Source organism: Cervus elaphus, chromosome 11 (genome assembly GCF_910594005.1).
Source record: "Cervus elaphus chromosome 11, mCerEla1.1, whole genome shotgun sequence".
Lineage (NCBI taxonomy): Eukaryota > Metazoa > Chordata > Mammalia > Artiodactyla > Cervidae > Cervus > Cervus elaphus.
The window spans coordinates 23,550,538-23,578,166 of record NC_057825.1 but is presented as its reverse complement, the minus strand read 5'-3'; the positions used below and the strand labels follow the sequence as shown (position 1 = coordinate 23,578,166).

Here is a 27,629-nt window from a genome sequence, read left to right as displayed (position 1 = left end):
GACTCCACGAAAGCTCCAAGTCTTGAGTCTTAAAAAATAAGCAAATGAGGTGGAAATTTCAGGCTGCCTGGATACCAGTCAGACGTTTTTTCTGCTGCTTTATTGTTGACTGAAACTAGTTTTAATAAGCATTCAGTTTTTAGCACACTGTTTCTGTTCACAAAATTTCTTTTTTCATTTATCCAAACAGAACTGGACCCCTCAACTTTTAGGGGAATAGATGGATGGTTAGTTCCTGTTGGGGCTTTGACTTCAGATCGAGAGCCTCTGTGATCCTTCTTAAAACCATCAGGACAGAGATGATTGGCAATAATGACTGCTTTTCCGAACTTCATTCTCCATCCCACATGGCTTTGATAGGCAGGGCCCTCTTCTCAAACAGCAACAGTGAGCCTTGGGGGCATGGCATTTTAGCTGATAATTGTTAATACAGATGGGCTGGCACTTCCTACTCTATTTGCTGCAGTGATGTGAAGTGTTTCTCTTGGAGAAATGTGTTCATCGTATGACTTCTTTATGAACAGCAGATAGTAAAAATTGCCATCTTTTTTTCCCCCACAAGAGGGGAACATTCATGGAATGATTTTAGTTCTTAGACTGGAATACACATGTGGGAAAAGATTGATACTTAGGCTTGTGAAGGAGATTTTGACTAAGGGTTTCTGGAACTTGTTACTAAAAATTTTGATGAAAAGAAAAAGCAATTATTTGCTTTTGTAAGAGGATTTGCTATTGGATTGCTAGCATGTACAATAATATTTATAAAACGTGTACATAGGCCAGATCTGTAAGAGTCCAATCATGCACTTGAGACTAAGTAGTGAGGGAAGATTTCTGGGCAACAGACGTGATGGTCATCAAGATCTTAATTGTCTGGTCTATAGTTTGCAAGAGCTTTGTAACTTGGTACATTTAAAGACTTTTGGGGCCAAGAGGCAGCTGTATGAGGAAGCCTTTCAGGGACTCGTTCCCATTGGATCCCCTTCCCCTCATTGGTTAAGTGTTGATCCTTGATGCTCCTATAATAACCAACACATTAATGATAAGAAGGTAATGCTAACGGTGTTGGGCACTGTTGTAGGTATTTTACACGTGTTAGCTTAATCCTTGCAGAAGTCCTTTTTTCTCTATTTTAGAAATGAGGACTCTGGCACAGTATGGTGAAATAACTTGCCCAGGTATTTGAAATCAGCTCTCCTAGCTTCAGTGTTCATGCTCTTGTCTACAAATTTGTACGACCTCTTGGTCATGCCTTTTAGCCATCTGTACCAGTATGTTTACATGTGGGTTTCCCCCAGTATATTTATGGTCTCTGCTTTGCACTACTCCAAGGGGGTGCCATTTGTTTAAAACTCCAGTGAATGGGATCTGAAGTCTGTGGCTCCGTTATACTGTGTGTTCCTTGGAGGCATGGGCCGTTTTCTTTTTTTTCCCCTTGCACTTGTATATTTCCTTGGATGTAATAGGTGTTTAGTTTATGTTTTAGTGGCCTGTCAGCAAGTGGGATGGGGAAGCAGATTCTGGAGAGGATATTACAGGGCAGAGCCCACTCTCTTGTTCACGTTGGCATTCAGTTGCTTTTGTTGCAGATAGACACCCACACTTACTTTGCAGTAACCTGAAAGGAAATGTCTTTGAGCAAAGTGAGGTGGTCAGCAAAGAAAAAGGGCAAGGTAGATCCCCGGAGTCACCGCTGTGACTAGTGGCTGTGCCTGAATTTTTAAGATGTTTATTCTCACTGCTCCATTTGTGTCTTCTCTGCCACAGTGAGGAGCACATACAATCCAAGATTGACTCCAGCAGTGATGGTAGTTGGCACTCAGTATTCAGTAAATATTTGTTCATTGAATTAGAATATGAAAGATAATTATAGTGTCTGGGGTTTTTATTCAATATTAGGAAGCAGTTACAAACAGGAGATGGTTTTAGTGGAAAACATGCGAAGCTGAAACACTGTAGTTGAGACAGCTCTGCTGTTTGCAGCGCAGGGCTAGGCTGCTGTCCCTCCTCTTCGGTTTTGCAGTGAGTGGCAAAGGCCTCCAATCGCATGCTCTCCCATGACACACTTAGCCTGCTTATGTGTGGAGCTCACCTGGGTGAAAAACAGCTTGTGAATTGCTACTTGTCATTTGGGTGCTATGGATTATAAGTGGTTAACACGTACTTCCTTTTTTCCTGAGTATTGAGGTGATAGTTTCTTACAGTTATGAGCTGTTATAAATATGGGAACTGATTAGAAAATTTGATGAAACACAATAAAAAGTATTACAATAAGGGACTCATAAAAAAGACACCCTTGCCTCCCCTCCTCCCAATTTGCTCAAGTATCTTAAGTGAGTATATTCTGTGAAGTTTTGACAAAACAAGTTTGTCTCCCCTCCTTTCCTCCCCTTTTCCAGCAAGAAGAACAAACTATTATTTGTGATTGTATTACTTCAGTCTGTGTGCTAAGTCACTTCAATTGTGTCCCTATAGTGTGTCCCTCTGTGACCCTATAGACTGTATCCCATCAGACTCCTCTGTCCATGGCATTTCCCAGGCAAGAATACTGGAGTGGGTTGCCATTTCCTTCTCCAGGGGATCTTCCCGACCTGGGGATTAAACCCCTGTCTCTTGTATCTCCTGCACTAGTAGGCAGGTTCTTTACCATTAATGCCACCTGGTCTAGTTCATGTTAATTTATATGTGATGTCTCATTTAATCTTCTCTGAATGCTGAAGTTGCAGTTACTTACCCTGTTTAGTGAAAGGAAAAATGAAATCATGTTGAATATTTTGTCCAGGTTACAAGAGCTGACATCAAGTCAACTTCACTTGAGAGGTCATGTCCTTTTTGTTTTAGTCCACGTGGATGCTGTATAGTCTTAATTCCTTGAGGAAATTTATTTCCATAATTGTAGCTGGATTTTGTTAATATAATTTAATAAATGGCTAAAAAATCTTAGTCTTTAAAATTTGTTTTAAAGGTAATGCTTACTGATTTTACAAATGTTAGAAAGTACAGTTAAGTATTTATGAAAGAACAGCAAATTTTATGGTCCAAAAGTTGTCTACTATTAACATTTTGATGTATGTTCTTTTAAATTTGTGTGTGTATAAACTATGTATATATTTAGTAGAATGATACTCTACATTCTATTTGATACCTTTTTCTTTCACTTCTGTAAATTAATACACTGTTAGCATCTTTTCATGTCACATACAATAATTGCATAATATTTCATAGAGTGTATGTAGTAAAATTTAATAATTAATCTCTATACTGGCTGTATTTTTCTTTTTCATAAATTAGACTGCATTAACTGCCTTTATCTGTGTATATCTGTAATTATTTCCCAGGGATAACTTTATAGAAATTAAATTGCTAGATCAAATACCATGGACCGTAAAGTTTTGGATAATTGCTTATAAATTCTTTTCTAGAAGGTTTACCATTTTTCATTTTTGAAGATATAATAATTAGGCTACTTTGATATATATTTCAAGAACACAGATATTGAGTAGGTCATTGATATATATTATACATATATATGTATATGGTCACTTGTTAAAGCTGTTTGACTTATGAAAACAAGACCTTTTTCCCTGATTAAAATCTGTGATATGATACAGATCAGTGGTTCTTAACCAGGATCCATCTGTGGAACTTTAAAAAAAACAAAACTTTTGCTTGGGCCCCATCCCAGATTTACTAAATCAGAGCCTTTGGGGCTAAGGTTCAGGCATCTCTATGGTATTAAAAAGCTGTGCTTAAAATCACTTATGCTTGTATTGCTGTATTCTTACTGTAGCTGTGTACCTAGTGAAATAAGGTTGAAAGAAAACATTGTCACCAATGAAAGGGTCTTATTTGTGGCGCAGAACCTATCTGTATGAGGGAAGGAATGTCATTAAACATTAATGTTGTCTAGAGAAGTTGTCTGATCTGTGGTGTCTTATATTACTACACAGTATTGTTATGGCAAAACTGTTGTGTTAATTTTACGTGTGTCTTTTTGCAGGTCTGCAAAAGATGATTTTACATCTATTATTGGGAAATGTCAAGGTAAGAGTTTCCAGAATATTCAAAAAATGAGAAATTCAAATTTACAACAATTAATATTTCTTAAAACTCAGAATAGATGCTGTTTATTGACAAGGATGATTATGAATTTATTAAAATAATTTTAACACATCTTAACTGATTTCTGTTTTAAGATGTGAATTTTGGAGAGATATGAAATTGACATGTTTTACAAAACTTAGCCAGTTTTAATAATGTTCTTGTAAGTGTCTGTACTCTTTTATTTTGAATTGAGTGCAGAGTATCATTTGTAGATATGTCAAGAGTTGGTCAGATATAAACTAGTAAATAGTCTGGGATTTGATCATTCTTTGATACATAATTCAGCAAAAATTTACTGAGTGTCATTTATGTATCTATATGACATTTTGCTGGGTTTGAGGAGTTCGATTATGAGCAAAAATGCATGGTCCCTTACCTCACAAGGCATGGTATGTGTGTGCTCAGTTGTGTCTGACTCTTTTGCGACCCCAGGGACTGTAGCCTGCCAGGCTTCTCTGCCCATGGGATTTTCCAGACAAGAATACTGTCACGGGTTGCCATCTCCTTCTTCCCGACCCAGGGATCGAAGCTGTGTCTCTTGCAGCTCCTGCCCTGGCAGGTGGATTCTTTACTGCTAGTGCCACCTGGGAAGCCCTTCACGAGGCATGTAGACACTCAGATATATTCTTACAGATTTTGATAAATCTGAAGGAAAATTACAGAGCAGGGTGAGAGTTTAACCAAGAGTGTGAGAGGACATTGTTCAGAAAAAGTGACTTTTGGAGAGGAAGCTTAAGAATGAGTAGAAGGTAGGAGAAAGCAGGGGAAGTGTTTTGATCTATGAGAGCCATGTATGAAAAGGCTGAGGTATGGAGGAAAACAATTAAGTGCATGTGCTGTTACATAAATGCATCTATTACGTTTTATTTACAGGACTTCCACTTAACGTTTGTCTGACCTTGTGTTACTTTAAAAGTGGAGAGGTTGTCGGAATCATGATGATGATAATCATGGTCACTGTGGTGATGACAACCACTTGTGTCCTTACTGTGTGCCAGATACTGTATTTAGTGCTTCACATGCCCTTTTCCCCATTTGCTTGGAAGAACATGGTATACATATTTTACCTTAAAGCAGCATTCAGTTCAGTCTAGTCGCTCAGTCGTGTCCGACTCTTTGTGACCCCATGGACTGCAGCACGCCAGGCTTCCTTGTCCGTCACCAACTCTCGGAGCTTACTCAGACTTATGTCCATTGAGTTGGTGATGCCATCCAACCACCTCATCCTCTGTCATCCCCTTCTCTTCCTGCCTTCAATCTTCCCTAGCATCAGGGTCTTTTCCAGTGAATCAGCTCTTCGCATCAGGTGGCCAAAGTATTGGGAGTTTCAGCTTCACCATCAGTCCTTCCAGTGAACATTCAGAACTGATTTCCTTTAGGATGGACTGGTTAGATCTCCTTGCATTCCAAGGGACTCTCAAGAGCCTTCTCCAACACCAGTTCAAAAGCATCAATTCTTTGGCGCGCTCAGCTTTCTTTATAGTCCCAACTCTCACATCCATACATTACTGGAAAAACCATAGCCTTGACTAGACGGACCTTTGTTGGCAAAGTAATGTTTCTGCTTTTTAATAATTTTTTTTTTTAATTAAAAAGCAGCATTAGGTTAAAATAATCGACAGTGAAAGAGCCAGGAGAAGAGAGGCATTGATAGTTTTGAAATCTACGGAATGGTGGGAAGACAAAGGATTCCCCCGGCTGGTCTTAAGCTCCTGGTCAAATGCACCATTGGTGACCTAGGGCCAGTTTCCTTCTCATTCTCAGCTGTTCAGATGTGAAAATCAAATGTTTTAAAAATGTTTGGAGTCCCATGTTAATGGTGATATTAATTAGTATGTTAGAATTATTATTCTTGTACAATTCCATGTATGCGTGTGTGTTAGTTGCTTAGTCGTGTTTGACTCTCTGCGACCTGATGGACTGTAGCCTGCCAGGCTCTGTCCGTGGAATTCTCCAGACCAAGTAATACCAGAGTGGGTTGCCATTCCCTTCTCCAGGGAACCCTCCCGACCCAAGGCTCGAACCTGGGTTTCCTGCATTGCAGGTGGATTCTTTACCATCTGAACCACCAGGGAAGCCCCGATTCCATGTCTGTGCTTTGTGCTCAGTCATGTCCAGCTCTTTGGACCCCACGGACTGTCTACTAGTAGATCAGCTAAGAAATAGAGTTCTTATGGAGTTAGCTTTACACAGTGTATATTGTCACTTAAGAGCAAATGTGAAACTTCCTACATATTTATATAAATTCACCCCTGCTTCTTGAAATCTGTTCCTTCCATTCTGTTACTTGGAGTACCCCGTTCCCTCAGTACCCTGGTCAATATACTCTCATCTGTAACAAGTGAAAAATCCAGGCATTTTCTCTTCTTTTACCTTCCCTCCCTTCTTTCTTTCTTTGACAAACATTTATTTCATTGCCACCATACCAGGCGCTATTATCCTAGGCACTGTGTATACAACAAGTAATAAGATTAGGTTACCTAAATTTAAGGATTTATAGCCCATCAGGGGGAGAGAGAGAAATAATTCATTGCGCTTATACTGAGTGATGCAATGGAGAAGACTCACCTTAATTTCACCACATCCCTGGAATCTTTTTAAATGACGCTTGCTTGCTGCTTGTGCACGTCATCTGTCTCAGCCCTGGTTCAGGCTCATAGCGTTTTTTTTACTTGGCTTCTTGCAACAGTCTCCTAACAAGGTTTTCTTCTATATGCCCTTCACTAATCCATACTTTACACTGCTTGTCAAATTGATCATTCTTCAATGAGAATTCTATCAAGATTCCCTTTAAGTCTGGCTCTGCTGCTTTTTAGGTACTAACCTTGGATGTGTTATTGATACTTTACGTCTCTGAGCCTCAGTGATCTGTAATACAGGTTTAAACCTGTACAAGGGGTTGTGGGGAAATGATGTGAGCTTTTATATACATATATATATGTGTGTGTGTGTGTATGTATATAAATCTCTTAGAATAATGTCTGACATACTGAGTACTTAGGAGACATTAAGCTATTGTTATTGTTACTAGGACTGTAAGATGTGTTTAAGCTCTTTCACTTGTGCTCCGTTGACTGTAGAATGCAGCTCTGATTTTCTAGTTCAGGAAATAAGACTAGCTCTAGTCTGCCTGTCTGTCCTATGAGATGCCCCTGCATCTGTCAAGCAGCTGGCAGTTTCGAGCCCCATTGTGCTTTTTATACCATGGTGGTGATGGTTCCGTTAGTCTAGATGCGTCCACCGTTCTATTTAATTAATTAGCTCCGCATGTTTTAGTTCAAACGTCAGCTTTTTTGGGCAACCTTGTTTTCCTTGGCCTCTTCCTCATGATTTGCGCATTTTTTCTTAATGTTTCTGTAGGACTTTTTGTACCTGTATCATTGCACTTAGCCTAATTTCCTTTCCTTTTTCAATTGTTGGTTTGCTTGTGTGATTCCTTATTAGATTGAAGGCAGGGCTTCTCTGTTACTGAACTTCTTTTTCTTCGTTCTTGGTCCCTAGTTGGTGTCTAACACATAGTAGGCACACAGCTTTTGGCCATATCAAGTGGATAATGGTATTAGATAGCTACTAAAGTGATTTTGTAAATGAATCTATAAACATAGTGTATTTCCTTGTTTCTTGTGAGTTAATTTTGTAAGTTCATGTGTGTGTATGTGTGTGTATGTACATATACACATATATGTATGTATTTCGTATATCTTATACACATATATAAGTTTGTGGGTAATTGTCATGATACTCCTGTTTTTTATTCCTGTTGTACACAAGTGTGTATACATATCACAGTTAGAACTATAAGGATAGATAAGAAGCCATGTTTGCTTAGTATCTTTTTGAGAATAATAGAAGGCGAGTAGTTTTTGTGACTTTTTATAACTTTGGGGTTCCAGGTTTTTCTCAATTTGCTTTCTATAGGTTTTTCACCAGCACTTACTGAAGTGGACCATGTGTGGAGTAAATCAAGTATAAGGATCAAGAAGTTCCCAGAATAGTTGGGGATATTCAGTTACCTTTTCCCCAGTGATTCCCTCTTGTTGGGTTGGGGCTTGGGGACCGTGTGTTGGGCTTCTGAGAAGTGTGCTCAGAGTCTAGGAATGATCCAGACACTCAGGGCCCCTTTGAGCTTTGACATTAGACCCTGCTCTGAGCCTGTATGTAAACCAAGAAATCTGTGAGTTAACATGAAAATGGGAAGATTAACCCTTCTGTATTTCAGACAACTTGTAACATTTGTTAGAGCTTTTACCGTGTACGGGCCCGGTACCTGGTGGCTTAGCTGGTAAAGAATCTGCCTGCAATGAGGGAGACCTGGGTTCAATCCCTGTGTTGGGAAGATCCCCTGGAGAAGGGAAAGGGTATCCACTCCAATATTCTGGCCTGGAGAATTCCATATAGTCTATGGGGTCGCAAAGAGTTGGACATGACTAAGCAACTTTCACTTTTCACTTTACTACGTACAGTTAATGTGGCAGCATGAATGAGATAATAATGCTTTGAGAACTAATGTTTTATTTTGTTGGCTTCTGAATGTGTGAATTTATGACTTTAATGCTGCATTAATGGCTTCTTTCCATTTCATATAATGTGAGGTAATGATCATTTGCTTATCATCTAACTCATCTTTATGGGCATAACTCTCATCTGCCAAATGATGTTTCCTGTGTATGCCTGGAGAGAAGGAGCCAGATTGTTGTTACTGCATTTCTGAAACTCATTGTAGAGTCTGCAGGCTGAAATAGGAGCTATTTGGTTCCACTTCAATATTTTTCAGTTATTGTTTGATAAAATATATGCTGCTTGAGGATGTTTTAAATGTGGATTGCAACTTGTTTTGGCTGTGTTTGCCAGGCCATAAATAGTAATTCCATCTTCTCTTTCTCTCTTGAATCAAGATTTAAAAATAGCACATGGAATTCAACATTTTTAGAGCTATCCTATGTGTTTTCTCATGTTTCTGAGTTTGAAATACGATAACCCAGAGCTTCCTAATGCTGAGCAGCAGCTTGCCTAGATGTAGGTGGGCTGAGGTCCCATCAGTTGTCCAGTGGCCTGGTGGCCCTCTGACAGCGCGAGCTCAGGCTGGTTGCCTCCCGTTTCCAGCAGCCTCATCTATTTACCTATAGGTGCCGTGCTGCTAAGTCGTGTCTGACTCTTTGTGACCCCCGTGGACTGTAGACTTCCAGCTCCATAGCATTTCCCAGCAAGAATACTGGAGTGGGTTTGCCATTCCCTTCTCCAGGGGATCTTCCTAACCCAGGGGTCGAACATGCATCTCCTGCATCGCAGGCGGATTCCTTTTACCACTGAACCACCAGTCACAAACACGGTATTGTATGTGTGTCTTGACAGGAAAAATGTTAGGAAGCACAGGCCGTTTGAAGCGCCCTGGTTTTGAAGTGAAACATTTCTCTCTTGACCTGTGTGATTCAGGAGCCTCAGCTTATATAGCTTTTTTATTTCTTTTCATGAATTTTAATAAATTTTTTCATGTTGACAAAACACATTCTCAGTAAAAGTTTTAGAAACTGAGAATGAGCAAAAAGTAGAAAATAAAGATAAGCACGTCATCCAGAGATAAGTATTACTAACATTTCATGATTTGTTCTTTCAGATGTTTTTTTCTCTAAGTATTTTTACTGTAGATATGTTCTATGAAAGTAAAATGTTTTATAATCTACTTTCTTCATTTAAAGATTAAGTCTTCTGGGTTGAAGTTAAAGAAGAATTTCCCAAAGTATCTTTAAAAAAAAATTTTTTTTTAACTGAATAACTTCCTGTGTTAGGACATAGGTCTCCCAACTACCAAAGTTATGCAGAAAGTGCCCATACATTAGATCTCTGAGCAGTAAGTACCTCAGTGTTGTACTTGATTTCACCAGCAAAGTAGAACATTCATTAGGCCTTTGTGTAGATAATTGTGTATAACAGCTTATTATTGTTACCTATCTATGTCTGTGGAGATATAGGTTTATAGATTCTTATTTTGGCAGTGCTTTTCTGGTTTAGCACTGGAGTAGTGCTGGTCTCAAAAGATGAGTTGTCAAGTATTCCTTCTTGTTGTCTTGAAGACTTTGGGTAGAAGTGGAATAATTTCTTAATTATTGGTAGAATTCACCAGTGAAACTAGAGTTTTGTGGGTAGGTTTTTATTGATAATTCTTAATTAAAATTTAAAAATAGATATAAAGCTTTAAAAAATTTAAACATTCTGTTGTTTTAGTTCCCATCTTTTATGGAATTTCCCTCTAAATTTTGCCATATATTGGCGTAAAGTTGTAATGTGTCCTCGTTACCTTTTATTTTATGTCAGATCTGTAGTGATGTTCCTCTTTTATTCTTGATATTGGTAAATTTGTATTCTCTTTTCTGTTGATCAATCAAGCCAGAGTTTTACCAGTTTATTAATATTCAATAAAAATAGATTTTGGTTTCGTTTTCTGTTCTCTTTTTTCGATTTTTGCTTTATTTCTTGTCTTCTGACTACTAGATTTAATTTGCTTATATTTGTCTAGATGGAAGATGGAAGTTTAGATCCTTGACTTTAAATCTTTTTTCTTCTGTAAGCATTTAAGCGTGTTCTAAGATAAGCATTTTTTGTTATTATCTAATTTAATTCTCTTGGGATTAAAAACATATTTAATGTAATTTTAACCTTTTAAATTTATTAAGGCTTGATTTATGCATAGCATATTATCTGTATTCAAAAGAATTCTGTCTTCAGAATTTGATTTTTGCATATGGTGCAGATATTGAATATAGTGGTGTATAAGTGTTAATTACATTGAACTGGGTGTCAGAGCTATTCACACTTTCATATATACTAATTTTCTGTCTAGTTGTTCTATCAGTTCCTGAGAGAGGGTTGACATTTCCAAATATAATTGCATATTTGTTTATCTTACCCTTAAGTTCTATCAGTCTTTATGTATTGATATTTAGGGGTTCTAGTTTTTAGGTATCTGCACATATTATTTTGTTGTCTTGATGAAATGGCTCCTTTGTTGTGATGGGATATCCCTTACTATTTCCAGGAATACTCTTTGTCTAATATTATTCCATTTTGTCTAATATTATAGTTGAATTCTGTTTTGTCTGATATTATAGTTGCTCTCGCTTTTTTATGATTAGCATTTGCATGACCTATCTTTAGCTCCTTTTTTGCATTTATCTGTGTATCTGTAATGAATGTACCTCTCTTGGTCTTGTAGAAAGCATATAACTTGAGTCATGCTTTTTTTTCTTTCTGACAATTTCTGTTGTTTAATTGTAATATTTAGAACATTTACGTTTAATGCAGTTTACTGAACTGGTTAGGGTTTACCATCTTATTTCTCTTTGTCCTGTCTTGTCTCTGTTCCTATTAGCATTTGTTCTGGGATTTACAGTGTACATTTAAAAATTATCTTATTACACAGTGTATATCTCTTCCCTCCTACTCCTTTATGCTGTTGTCTAACTTTTTAAATAAATGTTAAACCTCTACAGTATATTATTATTTTTGTCATGTAACTAAGGAATTAAATAAGGATGAATCTCTTTTTCTTCTGTTTTCCACTTCTATTATTTTCAACTTTTTCTTTTTGTGAAAGTTTCCATTTGATAGTGTTTCCCTTCAACTTGAAGACCTTATTTAAAATTTCTTGTCATGCAGGTCTGTTGATCTGAAACCGTCTTGGATTTTTGCCTTCATTTTCTTTTTTTCTTTTGGTTTGTTTTTCTTTACTGAACATAATTATTTTGCGATCCATGATATAGTAGATATTAATAATTCATCCCTTTTTTGTGGACTAGTCTTACATTGTATAGACATACCACAGTATTTATCCATATGCCATATGTTTATCCATATGGGTTTTTTAAAAAAATAAATTTATCCACTTTAATTGGAGGTTAATTACTTTACAGTATTGTAGTGGTTTTGCCATACATTGACATGAATCAGTCACGGGTGTACATGTGTTCCCCATCCTGAACCTCCCTCCCCATCCCATCCCTCTGGGTCATCCCAGTGCACCAGCTCCGAGCACCCTGTTCCATGCCTCGAACCTGGACTGGCGATCTGTTTCACATATGGTAATATACATGTTTCAGTGCCATTCTCCCAAATCATCCCACCCTCGCCCTCTCCTACAAAGTCCAAAAGACTGTTCTATACATCTGTGAATCTTTTTGCCTTCATTTTTGTAAAATATTTTCTCTGGATATAGAATTTGAGGTTGACTATTTTTTTCTTTCAGCTCTTTAAAGATGTCATTGCATTATTTTAATGGGAAATCAGCAGCCATTTCTGTTACTGTTTTCCTGTAGGTAATGTCTCTTTTTTTCCAGTTGCTTCTGAGATTTTCTCTTTATCACTGATTTTAGAAATTTAACTATCATATGACTGGACTTTGTTTTTCCAGTTTATCTTTCTGTAGGTTTATTGAGCCTCTAAGATCAGTGGATTTGTAGATTTCATCACTTACAAATTTATGGGCATTATTTAAAATTCAGATATGAGTTAAAATTCCAACTCTCTTTCCTGTCTTCTGGCACTCATAGATTGGTTGTGATTATTACACTGGTTACTGATATTTTATTAATTTTTTCAGTTTTCCCTCTCTTCTTTAATTTGGGTAGCTTATTTTGCAAAGTTTTCAAGGTATCAGTTTAGACTTTTTTCCCCCTCTGTAGTGCTTAATGTGCTTTTAAGTCCATCTAATGTATTTTTCATTTCAGGTATTACCTTTTTCATTTCTATAATTTGGCATTTTATAGTTTCCATTAGATTCTGTTGATTCCCTATTTACTCTGTTTGTTTGTACTTTTCTTTGTATCCCCAAATATGTTTTAATAGCTGTTTTGAAGTCGTTGTCTGCTTATTCCTCGATAAGTATCATTTCTGGGTATATTTCTATTGACAGTTTTTTTTTTTTCCCCCATATTATGTGTTATACTTTCCTGCTTCACACACTTAGCAACTTTAGATTGTGTGCTCAACATCACAGGTGCTGTGTTACAGAGTGTCTGGTATTTGTTATCTTTTCTTAAGAGAATTGCATTTTGTTCTGGGAAGTTAATTTCTTTGTGGATTGGCTTAATTTTTTAAGACTTCTTCAAAAGTGTTGTAGGATATGGTTTATAGTAGCTTTTATTTTAGGATTAGGTCAGTTCTACTTTAAGATGAGGGCTTTCCATGATCTCTTAGAAATGCTCACAGTGTTCAGTGAAGTCTCTCCACTGTGACTAGCTGGAACTCATTACCATTTCAGATCCTTCCCAAACTCTGATAGTCGTTCTCCCTCTGATACTTATCCTTTCCAAGTGTGTGTAACGTTGTGTTTGGCTAATGACCCAGGGGTTCCTCTTTGCAGACTTCCAGCGTTCCTTTTCTGTCTTACCCACTTTTGTCTGGAAGGCTGCCTTGCAGATTCTAGTCAGCTTGGTAGCTCCAAACTGTAACCTTCATCACAGTTCAGTGAGACTTCCATGTCCTGTTTGAGGTCTCACTTCATGCATCGTAGTCGAGAAAGTGCTTCCTGGCAGAGAGCGAGGGCGAGCCTGGGGCTCACCTCATCCGTTTCCCTTTCTCCCTGTCATCACATCTTGTCCGGCTTGTAATAAAGCATCTGAAATAGTTCTTTGCCTTATTTTATTTTTATGGTGGGAGGCCTAATCTGAAACTAGTGACTCGGGGTTTTTTTTTTTTTTTCTTTCTTTTAATTACAAAAGCAGTACATAATTGTAACAAATTTAAATAATGAAGAAATAGAAAAGTAACAAGAAGATTGTATAATCTTAATCTGCATTCTTCATAGAAACTTAGTGATTTAATATAAAATCCTCTATGCTCATATAAACTTGTATATACAAGGATTGACTTTTTTCTTTGGTTAAAAAAACAGCAAGATCATCCTATGTATTTTGTTCTTCAACTTGCTTTCCCATGTGTTGTACTGATGACGTCTTTTCCAGTCAGTGTGCGTAGGTGTAATTCAGTCTTTTATTTTATTGAAATTTTCTTTTTTTCTTTTTGGCCTAGTATGTGCCTTGTGAGATCTCAGTTCCCTCATCAGGGATCTAGCCTTTGCCCACTGCAGTAGAAGCACAGGTCTTAACTTCTGGACCACCAGGGAAGTCCCTATAATCCAGTCTTTTAAATGTAGCCACAGTGTTCCATTGCGAGAATGTGAACCCCATTTTATTTATCTCTTTCCCTATTTGTGGAAATTTAGATGGTATACTGTGGCTTATTTTTTTCTTTCTCTTCTTATCTTTGTCCCTTTCCCCTTCTAACAGTGCTAGAAAAGACATCCTGTTTGTTCATGGGTGTAGAATTCAAAATGTAGCTACTTCCATGTTTCCTTCCTGAAGGTTATACTTTATACAACCATGTAAAAGGTATGAGTGAAGCCATTCTTTTTCCCCTATCAGCACCATAAGTTACCCATTTTCTAAAATATCATCAGGTTAGCAGAGGGGAAAAAAGCACCTCATTTCTAACTTGCATATCTTTATTTATAGATAAAGCATATGTTAAATGGCTATTTGTGTGTGTGTGTGAATTGTTAGGTCATATCCTTTTGCCTGTATTCCTCTTGGATTACTTGACTTTTCTTTATTGACTGTGTCCTTATTTGACTATTCTCTTATTATTTCTAGATAGTATGAATGTTATCCTTTGTCATTTATTGCAGATGTTTTTCCAAATCCATTTGTCTTTTAAATTTATTATGTCTTGTTTTCACAGAGGTTTTTTTTCGTGGGGGGGTGCGGTGGTAACCACTCTTGTCATTCTTTTTTTCCTTTGTAGTTTCAAACTTTCTTATGCTTTAGAACTTCTTTGTTCTAGGATTGTATAATTTTTCTCATATCTGCTACCAGCACTGTTCAAAAATGTTTCTTCGAACATTTAGATAATTAACTCCTCTGCGTGTCTTCTAGTCCTACTAGTTTGTTCTTGCTCACCGGTTCTTGATGTCAGAGTCAGAGAATGTTTAGGAGAGAGTGTTTATTGAACCCTTGGTGATGGCCCCCGTGGTCACACCCAGCCGTTTTACAGCAGCACTGAGGATAAAGCCCAGGGTTCCTTATTTTAAGTTCTTCCCCTTTTCCATTTCTAATCTGGGTACATGGGCACTGGACTGCAGTGTGCTTCTTCAGCCCTGGGCTGCTGTTGTGTACCAGCAGAGTCTGAGGCGCTGGTGGTAAAGTTATGAACAGAATGGACACAGCATCTGATGTTGTGGAATTAATAGTTTAATGCACAAGACAGACAGTGAGAAGTAGACATATATACTGATTTGGGATAAGGGCTGTGAAAGATATGAAATCACTGGAATGGAGGAGAACAATGGGGCCTAGAGGCTGCTGAGACAGGGCAGTCAGAGAACGCTGCCTGAGCAAGTGAGGTTTAAATGGAGATGTGAGAGATGGAGAGGAGCCCGGGATGGGTTCAGCGGGAGAGAGTTCCAGGCCAGTGGACGGAAGCTCTGAGGCGGAGGCAAGCTCAGCAGCTGGTCCTGAGTGAGAGCCAGTTTAAACGGCTTCTCCAGGAATGGGGTAATTGTCAGATTGCTGGTGAACTCTTGTCGTCAGCCTTCTTGAATACTTTCAGAAAACTGTTGACACTGGCTTTGTAAAAATCTGTGCTGTTCACTCCTCTCTAAAATCACACAGAATGCTGGAAAAATCTGGTGATACCATCTTCATTTTCACATTGTTAGGTGAAATTTTATCTTGTGGTGAAAACATCTTTATTTGGGTCAGAACACATGCTGAGTTTTCTGGAGCGGCTGGTTATAACTAGAAGTGATAGTAAAAACAAATTCCCTTCAGATGGGGCTTATTTCAGACAGATAAAGAATATTGTACGTAAATCTGTTTGTCCTCCTATAAAAATGAAATAAGAGGAAAGATCTGTTATCACAGGTAAAACAGAAATAATGGAAAAATGTTGTGGTGTTTGTTTAGCACATTAATATTTTTCAGACATTAAATTGTCCTCTTGCTGGTGTTCTATAGCATCTGTGTGTATATGGGTCTCAGAGTCTTGTGTTGTTATCATTCTGTGCTTAAATTTACTTACAGGTTTCATTATTTTTTTTTAAAGCTATGTGAGGACAGAGAAGTGACTTTTTCACTTTCTTGTCATCTTAAAAATTGCTTTTCCAAAGTGTATGCAATTCTTTGTTAGGGTTAAAATTCACTAGACTTTCCTGTATTCGAGGGCCTCTCTTGGCTTTTTTAGTATGCTTTTCACCCTTTGAAAAATAGAGTGAGGAAACTCATGGACGTCTGGTGTACTTTTCCCATGAACAGAACATATTTTACATATGAGGGATAAGAGGGAGGTTTGAATTCTATAATATATCTTTTAGGTGGAAAAAGACTTCAGTTATATAATTCATGTTTAATTGTTTGTTAGTCCCTAAGGAATGGTAAACCTTTACCATTATTACAGATTTCTTTTGGGCTTTGCTCGTTAGTGAAACATTTTGTTCCAGGTCCTGGGATGGCACTGTCGAGTAAGACCTTGTCTCAGACACTTGTGGGGAAAACACTCATGTAAGCACGTTGTCTGATGTAATAAATGCTGAGGGACTTTTGTAGAGCATATTTGGGGGCACAGAGAGGAGGGCAGTTTGTTTTGACGAGTGTCAAAGAAGGAAGAGGTGACAGTTTGTTACCACAGGTGGCTGTCACCAACAAGAACCCTTTGAGTAACCTTGAAGATGAACCTTCTAGGTAGAAACAGCAATGTGTATGGAAGATAAAGACTAGAGCGTGCGTGCATGGTTTGTTTGCCAGGTGGTGGTGGTACTGGTGAGTTTTGAGGTGTATGATGGAGGAAGGGGTGGGAGGTGAACTGGAAAGCCCTGAGGGGACCGTTGGTGAAGGGCTGTTCACGTCTGTGGAGGAGTTTGGACTTGATTTTGTTGGAAATGGATAAGCACCAGGGATTTTAAAAGAGCAGAAGAATGAGCTCTGGTCACCTTTCTCTTTGATGAAGATAACTTGGGATACAGTTGAGGAAAGGTTAGAAGGAAAGAGCCTGAAGTTGGGAAGACCTGTTAGGAGGCTGTTATGAGAATCTAAGCCAGAGATGATGAGCCTGCATTGGGATATTAGCAGAGGAAGAGAGAAAAGGTGAAACATTTCAGACACACTTCTGAGGCAGTGATCCTCAGGCTAAATCCAGGCTCTGGCTGAGGGACTGTGCCCTGTAATGAAGCCAACACTGCGTGGGGGAGTGGCAAGCTGAGATTCTGGGCTTTGTTCGTATCCTGACTCCTGGCGTCACCTGGAGTCTTCTAATCATTTGGAGTTTTTGTTGGTCAAGGCAAGGCACTGGTCCTTCCTGGTTCTTCAGTTCTGGGATTCTATTATGGTGAAATGGAAGCAAAGGAAACAGCAGAAACCTCAAACCAACCTACCACAGTTCAGAACTGCACAGCCCCTTTTTCTTTTGCAGCCGGTAGCCTTTCTATTATTGTACTGAAAAATTTGAAACAGAAGAAAAAATCAGGTGTTGGATTAGTAAGATGTTGATTCTCTTAAGTTTTATAATTGTGTGATTGAGAACAAACAGTTCTTGATTCACTTGCCTAATATGTATTTTTTCTCTAATGCTGTGTTGATATAATTTTCCTTTGTTTTTCTTCAGCATCTGTATTTGAAATAACGTATTTAAAAGATAAAATATGTATCTAAAAGATTGGCAGTTGAAATTTTCTTTTTTTTTTTTGCTTTTGGAGGAACTTAGCTCCCTGGATTGGAATCATTTTCTGCCCATTCTCTATGCTCTTGATCTCTGTTAATTTCATGAGTATTTTAAGGGATATCATTCCTGGGCCTTTACCTGATGGGGACACGCTCAGCATTCAGTAGACCGCTGGGTCAGTAGACTTCACTCTCCAGTAAGTGGGGCAAAGCTTGCCATGGTTCACTTTTGCCCCTTTTCCTTGAAGTGGCTTTTTGGGAGCTGTTCTTTTCTCCTGAATGGGAGTGTTAGAGACCTTTAGGAAATGATGTCATACTTGAATACTCTTCTTGCTGCAGAAACTGTATGTTAACTATCTTTATAATGTTAAAAGCACTTCCTTTTTCATTCTAGTTCCGAAAGACCCAAAACCGCAGTGGAGGCGTGTGGCATGGAGTTACGACTGCACTCTGCTGGCCTATGCTGAAAGCATGGGAACTGTGAGGGTGTTTGATCTCATGGGAAGTGAGCTCTTCGTTATTACTCCGGTATGGACATACCCAAAAACTGCCTTTTATGTATAGGTACTTGAATGAATGAGTGAATGTGATGAAAGAGGAAATATAAATCAGGATAATAAGCTGTGGAGTTAAGATCTTAGATCTCGTTAGAGAGCTGTTTGTGAAATATGTCTTCTTTGTGTTTTGAAATGTACCTTGCAGACATCAGTTCAGTTCAGTCACTCAATTGTGTCTGATTGTTTGCAACCCCATGGACTGCAGTATGCCAGGCTTCCCTGTCCATCACCAACTCCCGGAGCTTACTCAAACTAATCTACCATTATTACAAGATGGTAGTAAGTCAGTACTAAATAAGAGGTGTGGAAAGTGGTAATAAAGTTCCAGTGAAGGAAAGAAGTCAGTGGGCCATTGGAACAGAACCAGCCTGAGAGGAGTTAGAATTTGTTACCCTAAAGGGGTGGAAATTGAGAAGGAGGGTGAAGAAAAAAAAATTAATGGTGGTAGTAACTTATATTTGTGTAGTGCTTTGTATTTCATTAACGACTGATGTATATTCCTGTGTAATATTCACAACACCCTTTGAGTAGACTGGGTACATGTATCCTCATTTTACAGTTTAGAGAATTTAAACTGTGAGGAAGTAAAATGACTTTTCCCCTGGTAATCCAGTTAATTAGTGTCTCTTTTAGGAATTCAGTGCTTTCTTTTTTTTTTTTCTCTAACTTTGTATCCTTCCTCAAGTGAACAAAATACAGGGGCAGGAAGAACAGTGGTCCTAATTCTGGCTATATTTTATAATCACCTGTGAAGCTTTATAAAGAACAGAAAATGAAACAAAACAAATTACTGGATTTCCCAGGCTACACACAGAGAAAGTCTGACTTAATTGATCTGAGTGGGACCTGAAGGATGTATCATGTTTCAGGTCTTAAAACTGATTCCAGTGAGAAGCTGGGAGTGAGAACCAAGGATATAGAGAATGGTTTCTGTTCAAAAATGAGTGGAAAACCTTGAAAAAGGACACTGTGCTCATGTTATAGAAGTCCTGGGGAGCCAAACAAAGAAGGTTTAATTACTGTTTTCTAGAGTAGTACTGTTTGTGCTAAGTCACTTCGGTTGTGTCCGACTCTTTGGGACCCTATGGACTATAGCCTGCCAGACTCTTCTGTCCATGTGATTCTCTAGGCAAGAATACTGGAGTGGGTCGCCATGCCCTCCTCCAGGGGATCTTCCCGACCCAGAGATCGAACCCACGTCTCTTACATTTCCTGCATTGACATTGGGTTCTTTACCACTAGCGCCACCTGGGAAGCCCCAACACTGTTCAAAAGAAATTTAATGTGATCTGTATATGTGATCACATGTAATGTAAAATTTTTCAGTAACATTAAGTTTAACAGGTGAAATTAATTTTATTTAACATATCCAAAATGATTACACATTGAAATGACTATAAAAATTATCAATGAAGTATTTCACATTATTTCTTTGGTACTAAGTCTTTGAAGTTTGGTGTGTCTTTTTATGTTTTTAGCTTATCTCTGTTTGTATCTATCAGATATTCCACAGCCATATGTGGCTACACTATTGACATTTTATTGAGTGGTTCTAGACAGTGAGGGTCCACTCAGGGTGGTGAATGTGCTTCCTGAGGTGCACATGCCTCCAGGTCTTTAGCAAATATAGCCTGATATTTACTTGATGGTAAAAGGCTGGCGTTGAGTGACTGTTTAAGAGTCCAAAGAGTCCTTCCGTTTAAATTGCCAATTAGGCAAATGGAAATAACTGGAGACTTCTTTCTTTTCTCTTTCTTTCTAATGTAACACTGGCTACTACTGGTAGTGGAAATTAACATTTGAGAGCTTATATCTGAATTCTGTATCTTATAATTCTTTGAGGCTGAATGATAGAATTAGTTTTTTTCTTTTTAATTTTTCTCCCTTTATTTTGCAATGGAAATATAGTCTTAACAGAAATTCACTTACTAGGTGAACATCTCACCCAAAGAGGATGCTGTGGTTCCAGCCTGTGGTTGGGAGGGCTGGTCTAGACTAGGATGTGTAGTTCTGGGCCCTTTGGCTTAGTAGATGATTCTTCATATATGATCAGTTCTGGGGCTATCTTAAGGTACGCCTGGCAAGGCCAGTGTCTTGAATATCCTTTCATTATACATGTGGTAACTTATATCTAGTATTTTTTAGTGACTTAATTTCTTTCTTTTCCATAGGCAACTAGTTTAGCAGGTGATTTGAGCTATGCCATTGCTGGGCTGATATTTTTAGAATATAAAGCAAGTGCACAGTGGTCTGCAGAACTCTTGGTCATCAATTACCGAGGAGAACTTAGAAGCTACCTTGTAAGGTAAAAATATACTTTATTTGAGATGCCCTGTTTGAAATAATGTTTACTTCCTTGCTTTAGTGTTAGATTTTGGTGCCTTTTTTTTCCTTTCAACATTTTATTATGAAAAATTGCAAATATAAAAGGAACGTTGATTTACTGTATAGCACAGGGAACCTGTAGTCAATGTCTTGTAACAACCTATAGTGGAAAATAATCTGAAAAATAGTATATGTGTATTACTGAACTACCTCACTCTGTACCTGAAACATTGTAAGTCAACTATACTTCAATAAAATATGTATGTTAAGAAAAAAAGGGGAGATATATTCATTCACACTTAAGAGAAATTTAAAAGGATCCACTGTTAGTCTCTGCTTTGTTAAATAAACCTGTATATAATTTTAAAAAGAAGGTTGAAAGAATTTTGTAGTAAGCTCTCATATACCTCCACTTAAACTCTTGCTTAGCATTTTGCTTTACATACTGTGTCATATTTCTGTCTATTTCTCTGGCCATTAATCAGTCCTATTTTTTAATGTATTTCAGAGTCACTACTTATTATTTTAGTATAGTGATAGTGAAGTTGCTCAGTCGTGTCTGACTCTTTGTGAACCCATAGACTATAGCCTACCAGGCTTCTCCGTTCATGGGGTTTTCCAGGCAAGAATACTGGAGTGGGTTGCCATGCATATTTTAGTATGCATATGATTAATTAAAGTTCAGAATGTACTTACAGTTTTCTTTCGATCGAGAAAATTTGCATGCAATGAAATGCACAGATCTTAACTATACCAGCCAGTGAATTATAACAAATGCATACACTTATGCAATTCAAAGCCCTTTCAAGATACAGAACACTACCATCAAGCAAGAAAGTTCCCTCAGCCTCTTCCTAGTAAAAGCTTTGTCCATACCCACCCTCAGAGGAACTGCTGTTTATAATTTTTCTTCATCATAGATTGGTTTTGCCTGTCTTAGTGATTTACACTAATAGACTCATAGAATATGTACTCTTTTAGTTCAAGTCTTCTTTCATTTCAGTGTATGTTGAGATTCATCCTTATTTTTACATGCATCAGTAGTTTATTCTTTTTATGGTTGCTTAGTACTTCATTGTATGACTATCTCACTTAGTTTGGGTTGTTCTAACAAAATACCGTAACTGGGTGGCTTATCAATAACAGGAATTTATTTCTGACAGTTCTGGAGGCTGGAAGTCTGAGATCAGGGTTCCAGCCTGGTCAGGTTCTGGTGAGAGCTGTTTTTTGGGTGCAGACTGCCCACTTTTTCTTATATCCACACATGATAGAGAGACAGCTAGTTAGCTGTCTAACCTCTTATAAAGACACTTAACCCATCTTGACCTGATAGCTCCCTAAGATCCCACCTCCAGATATCATCACATTGATATTAGGGTCTTAAATGAATTTGAGGGGATACAAACCTTCAATCTGTGGGGGTCACAAATCCTCAGTCCATAGCACTCCTGATCTGTTTACCCATTCTTTTGATGGAGCTCCCAGTTTCCAATTTTGTAAATAAAACAGCTGTGACCATTCTTGTGTGTCTTTATGGGTAAATGCTTTCATTTCTCTTGGGTCAGTATCTTTGAGTGGAATTCCTGAGTCGTAAGGTAGATATAGTTTGTTTTTTATAATAAATTGCCAGACCTTTTTCAGAGTGGGTATAGCATTCATAGTCGTACTAATAATTTATCAGAGTTCTGGTGGTTTTACATCCTCAGCAGTATTTAAGGATATAAATTTAGTGGTGTCTATCTTTATAATTGTAGACATTTTAATGGGTATTTAGTGGCATCTCACTGTGGTTTAATGGTATTTATTTCTTACTTACCTTCTTCAATTTAGTGTTGGAACACATCAGAGCTATCAGGAGAGCCACTGTTTCAGCTTCAGCAGTCATTATCCTCATGGAATCAACACAGCTATTTACCATCCCGGGCACAGGTAAGCAACCGTTTGCTCTCGTATTTAGTGGAGTATTAAAGTGGATGTAGAAGTCTTGGCACGGTTTCAGAGGGAAGAAATTGTCTGTTCTGATTTTTATTTTGGCTCCATTTCCTCCTCTTGTGTATAGTTGCCTTAATGTCTGTGGGATTGTTGACGCCCCCTTCTGAACATTCATGCTCATCTGTCTGGCACACTGGGCTTCTTGGAGCCAGAATGGGCACTGGGAATATTCACTGAGGAATGTCTTCTCTCTTTGTTCTCTGTGTCTGTTCGTATTTGTAAAATGAAGATAATACAGAACACATCGTATTGTCGAGGCAGTTAAAAAGCAGTGCATATGAAATGCCCTGGCATGGAAGGACCTCAGTAGCTGTTCTTCCCTTCTTTTGTCCTTCTTTGCAAGTTGGGCCTGCACTGATTATTGCATAGTCAATTTCTGCCACTCCAAGCACAACTCCGAGATACTGTGCACTCAGTTCCAGACTTCTGCAATAAAAGGGATATTGTTGCAATAAAGGGAGTCACACATTTTTTATTTCTTAGTGCCTATAGAAGTACATTTACATTATATTATAATTTTAAATGTGCAATAGCATTATGTCTAAAAAAATGTACATACCTTAATAAAAAAGTGCAAAACAGTTAATGGTAGTAACATCAAAGATCACTGATCTCAGATCATCATAACAAATATATTAATAATGAAAAAGTTTGAAATATTGAGAGAATTACCAAAATGTGACACAGAGATACCCAGTGGTTGCTTTTGGAAAACTGACACTTTTAGACTTGCTCTATGTGAGGCTGCCACAGACTTTCAGTTTGTAAAACAAAAAGGCTGTATCTGTGAAGTTCAATAAAGCAAAACAGTGAAACAAGGTTGGCCTCTCTGTTTGATTCTTCCTGTGTGCCACTTACCCATGTATTTGCCAGCTACATGGAGGGTTACTTAAAACTTTCGACATTCATTCCAATGAATCAGTTCAGTTCAATTCAGTTCAGTCGCTCAGTTGTGTCCGACTCTTTGTGACACCATGAATTGCAGCATGCCAGACCTCTCTGTCCATCACCAACTCCTGGAGTTTACTCAAACCCATCGAGTTGGTGATGCCATCCAGCCATCTCATCCTCTGTCGTCCCCTTCTCCAATCCCTCCCAGCATCAGGGTCTTTTCCAATGAGTCAACTCTTCGCATGAGGTGGCCAAAGTATTGGAATTTCAGTTTCAGCATCAGTCCTTCCAATGAACACCCAGGACTGATCTCCTTTAGGATGGACTGGTTGGATCTCCTTGCAGTCCAAGGGACTCTCAAGAGTCTTCTCCAACACCATAGTTCAAAAGCATCAATTTTTCTGTGCTCAGCTTTCCTCACAGTCCAACTCTCACATCCATACATGACCACTGGAAAAACCATAGCCTTGACTAGACGGACCTTTGTTGGCAAAGTAATGTCTCTGCTTTTTAATATGCTATCTAGGTTGGTCATAACTTTCCTTCCAAGGAGTAAGCGTCTTTTAATTTCATGGCTGCAATCACCATCTGCAGTGATTTTGGAGCCCCCAAAAATAAAGTCTGACACTGTTTCCACTGTCTCCCCATCTATTTCTCATGAAGTGGTGGGACCTGATGTCATGATCTTAGTTTTCTGAATATTCAGGGTTGATTTCTTTTAGGATTGACTGGTTTGATCCTCTTACTGTTCAAGAGACTCTCAAGAGTCTTCTCCAGCACCACAGTTTGAAAGCATCAATTCTTGGACACTTAGTCTCCTTTATGGTCCAACTCTCACATCCGTCCGTGACTACTGGAAAAAACATAACTTTGACTATATGGACCTTTGTAGGCAAAGTGATGCTGCTTTTTACTATGATGTCTAGGTTTGTCATATGAATATGTAAATGGAATCACATAGGACAGGGGTCCCCTAGCCCAGGGGTGCAGATGGATCACAACAGCAGGAGGTCAGCAGCAGTCCTGCCAGCTGAACTTCATCTGCCTCTCTCCCAAGCTCTCGTTACCCCCTGAATCATCCCCCCAACTCTGGCTTTTGCTTTGTGTATTTCATGATGACTCCTCCATTGTCTGTCTTTTTTTTTTTTTTTTTTAACCAAGGTCAGTATTAGACATCCTAGCAGTATTTCAGGAAGATAAGTAAGGTTCTCTTGGGATCATAGGTTTGAAATTATCATACACTCAATAGCTATTACATGATAACAACTTGTCATAAGTGACGCTATATTCATTATTTCTTAAGGCTTTCACTTTGTGGCATAGGATGTAAGTAAATAAAGGTATTTCTGGAGGAGTGGTCTCAAAATGAAAGTTTTAGAAAGGTGAATTATGAAACCACTGAAGGAGAGCCTCTTCTTGGTTTTGCAGTTATATACAATTTGTGACAGCAGTCAGCTTGGAGATGAATGACTGCATTAAGGTTTCTGAATGAGAATTGTTATAAAGCAAGGAATACATGTAAATGCCTTGTTGTGCATGACAAAAATATTGCTAGTTGTTTATATTTTCCATTATGTGATCTTTTTTTAATGAAAGAACCTGAAATATTCATCACATTTTTAATTTATTTTTGGTTACTCTAGTAATGTGAGCCTGTGGTATTTTTCATCCACAAGGATTCTGTAAATGTGAAATAAATCAGCCAGACTGGAGTTAGGATAAATTGGTAATATACAAACTCAAGGTTTTATTGAGAGCACTATTGAAGAAGAGAAAGTGAGGTGGTAAGTTGGGTAATACGAAAGAAAAATTAGTTGAGAAGCTTTGGGATAAGCTCTGTGGATTTGCTGATTTTGACTTTTCTTTTTCGTCTTCTACTCACAGCCTAAGAATGCATCTTATCCTCTCCAGACTATCTCATATTCCAGTTTTGCTCTCCCTCCTACACTTACCCAGACACTTCCTCCTGTTTTCTGTTCTCGGTGTTGCCTTTGTGTGTTAGTTTTGGCTTATATTGTACCCGGATTCCAGCTAGGAGGACTCTCGTACCTCTGCATTTTTAGAAGGGGCTACAGTAAACTTTTAGTTCAGGGGATTGTGCGCTTGGTGGTGATTAGGTTGTGGTGCTGCCCTCCAGGAGTGTACAGTCTATGTTGGGAGTCACACATTCACAAATAAGGGCACCCACGTAATATGAATAAGTTAAAATACAATACAGTAGTCTGCCCTATCCACGGGGTATATGCCCTAAGACCATCGTGGGATGCCTGAAACTTCAAGTAGTACTGAACCCTGTATATAGTGTCCCCCCCCGCACATACATACATGCCTGTGGTAAAGTTTAATTTATAAATAAGGCACAATAAGAGAATATATGAACTGCCAGCATCACTACTCTTGTGCTTTGGGGCCGTTTTTAAGTAAAATAAGGCTTACGTGAACACAAGCATTGCAGTACCTCACCATCCAGCTCTGATAACCTGGATGGCTAATGAGTGCCTGAAGGTGGGGCGCACTGGCCAAAGGCATGTCATCTCTCGGGGCAGGGTGTAGCAGGATGGCACAGGAAGGTGCAGGATTTCGTTACACTACTCGAAGAGTGGTGTGCAGTTTAAAACTTGTGAACTGTTTATTTCTGGAATGTTCCATTTCATGTTTTTGGACTACAGTTGACTGTGGGTAACTGAAGTTGCAAAAGGTGAAACTGTGGGTGGGTGGTACTACTGTTTATATTTTTAAATGATAGCTTCCGCTTTCACCAGCTTTTTGTTGTTGTTGTTGTTTTGAGGTTTTGATCCTAATTTTATTGTAAATTTCTACAAACAAAATCTGACTTATTCAACTTTGAGCCTCCAACAGTTCTTTTATAACTGCTGAAAGATAATTAGTGTTGGAAGCTAACTTTTTCTAGGTCCTGAATTATATCTCAACAAACACAAAAGGTGGAAAACAAGCCTCTTTTCTTGGTCCCTTTTGAGAAGCCACTCATTCTTGGAATCCTTGATGATGCTTTGGTATTTTAAGTGTATAATTCAGTGATTTTTAATAAATATGTAGGGTTGTGCAAGCTCTACGCCAGTAAGTTCTAGAATATTTCCAGTGCTCCTAAAGATCTCTCATGCCCGTGAGTTTCATGGAATGTAAATCGCAACCTCAATAAAACTGTAATAAAGAGTGAATTGGAAAGGAAAGAGTCTTTAAGCAGATTTTCATTTGAATACTTTCTTTTTAAGTTTTAAAATTACTTTTAATTCACATATAGTAAAAAGGGTGTATGTTTTTTACAAAAACTATTGAAGTATAGTTGACTGACAATGTTATATTTCTTCTTTACTATAAAATGACTCAGTTGTACACATCTATATTCCTTTCCATTATGATTTCTCACAGGATATTGGATATAGTTTCCTGTGCTGTACAGTAGGACCTTGTTGTTTATCCGTCTCCTTTGTAATAGTGAGGCTCTATTGATCCCAAACTCCCGTTCCTTTCCTCCCTTCCCCTTCCACCCCCTTGGCAACCACAAGTGTGTTCTCTATATCTGTGAGTCTGTTTTTACAGATACATTGATTTGTATCGTACTTTAGATTCCACATGTAAGTCATATCATGTGATATTTGTCTTTTTCTTTTTGACTTTATTCTTTGGGTCCATCCATGTTGCTTCAAATGACATTGCATATTTCTTGATGAGTGAGTAATACATCAGTTTTGTGTGTGTGTGTGTGTATATACACACCCCATCCTCTTTATCCACTCCTCTGTTGATGGACATTTAGGTTGTTTCCATATCTGGCTAAGTGATACCCTTGGCTATTATAAATAGCGCTACTGTGAATACAGTGGTGCATGTATCTTTTTGGATTATAGTTTCGTCTGGATATATGCCCAGGAGGCGGACTGCGGGATCGTAGGGCTACTCTAGTTTTCTGAGGAATCTCTATACTGTTTTCCCTAGTGGTTGCACCAACTTACATTCCCACCAACTGAACACTTACATCTTTATGTTAAGAAAGATACCCAGGTTTATGTTAAGAAAGATACCTATGTTTCATATA

General features: G+C 38.2%; 1 protein-coding gene across 1 annotated transcript in view; it reads left to right on the top strand.

The window, feature by feature from the left end:
- Nucleotides 1-27,629, top strand: part of NBAS (NBAS subunit of NRZ tethering complex) — a 309,213-nt gene that overhangs the window by 8,011 nt on the left and 273,573 nt on the right. The window contains exons 6-9 of the mRNA XM_043917136.1: nucleotides 4,001-4,044; nucleotides 18,202-18,335; nucleotides 20,536-20,669; nucleotides 22,520-22,618. Of these exons, the coding sequence (XP_043773071.1) occupies nucleotides 4,001-4,044; nucleotides 18,202-18,335; nucleotides 20,536-20,669; nucleotides 22,520-22,618 (411 nt within the window). The remainder of the gene's footprint in view (nucleotides 1-4,000; nucleotides 4,045-18,201; nucleotides 18,336-20,535; nucleotides 20,670-22,519; nucleotides 22,619-27,629) is intronic.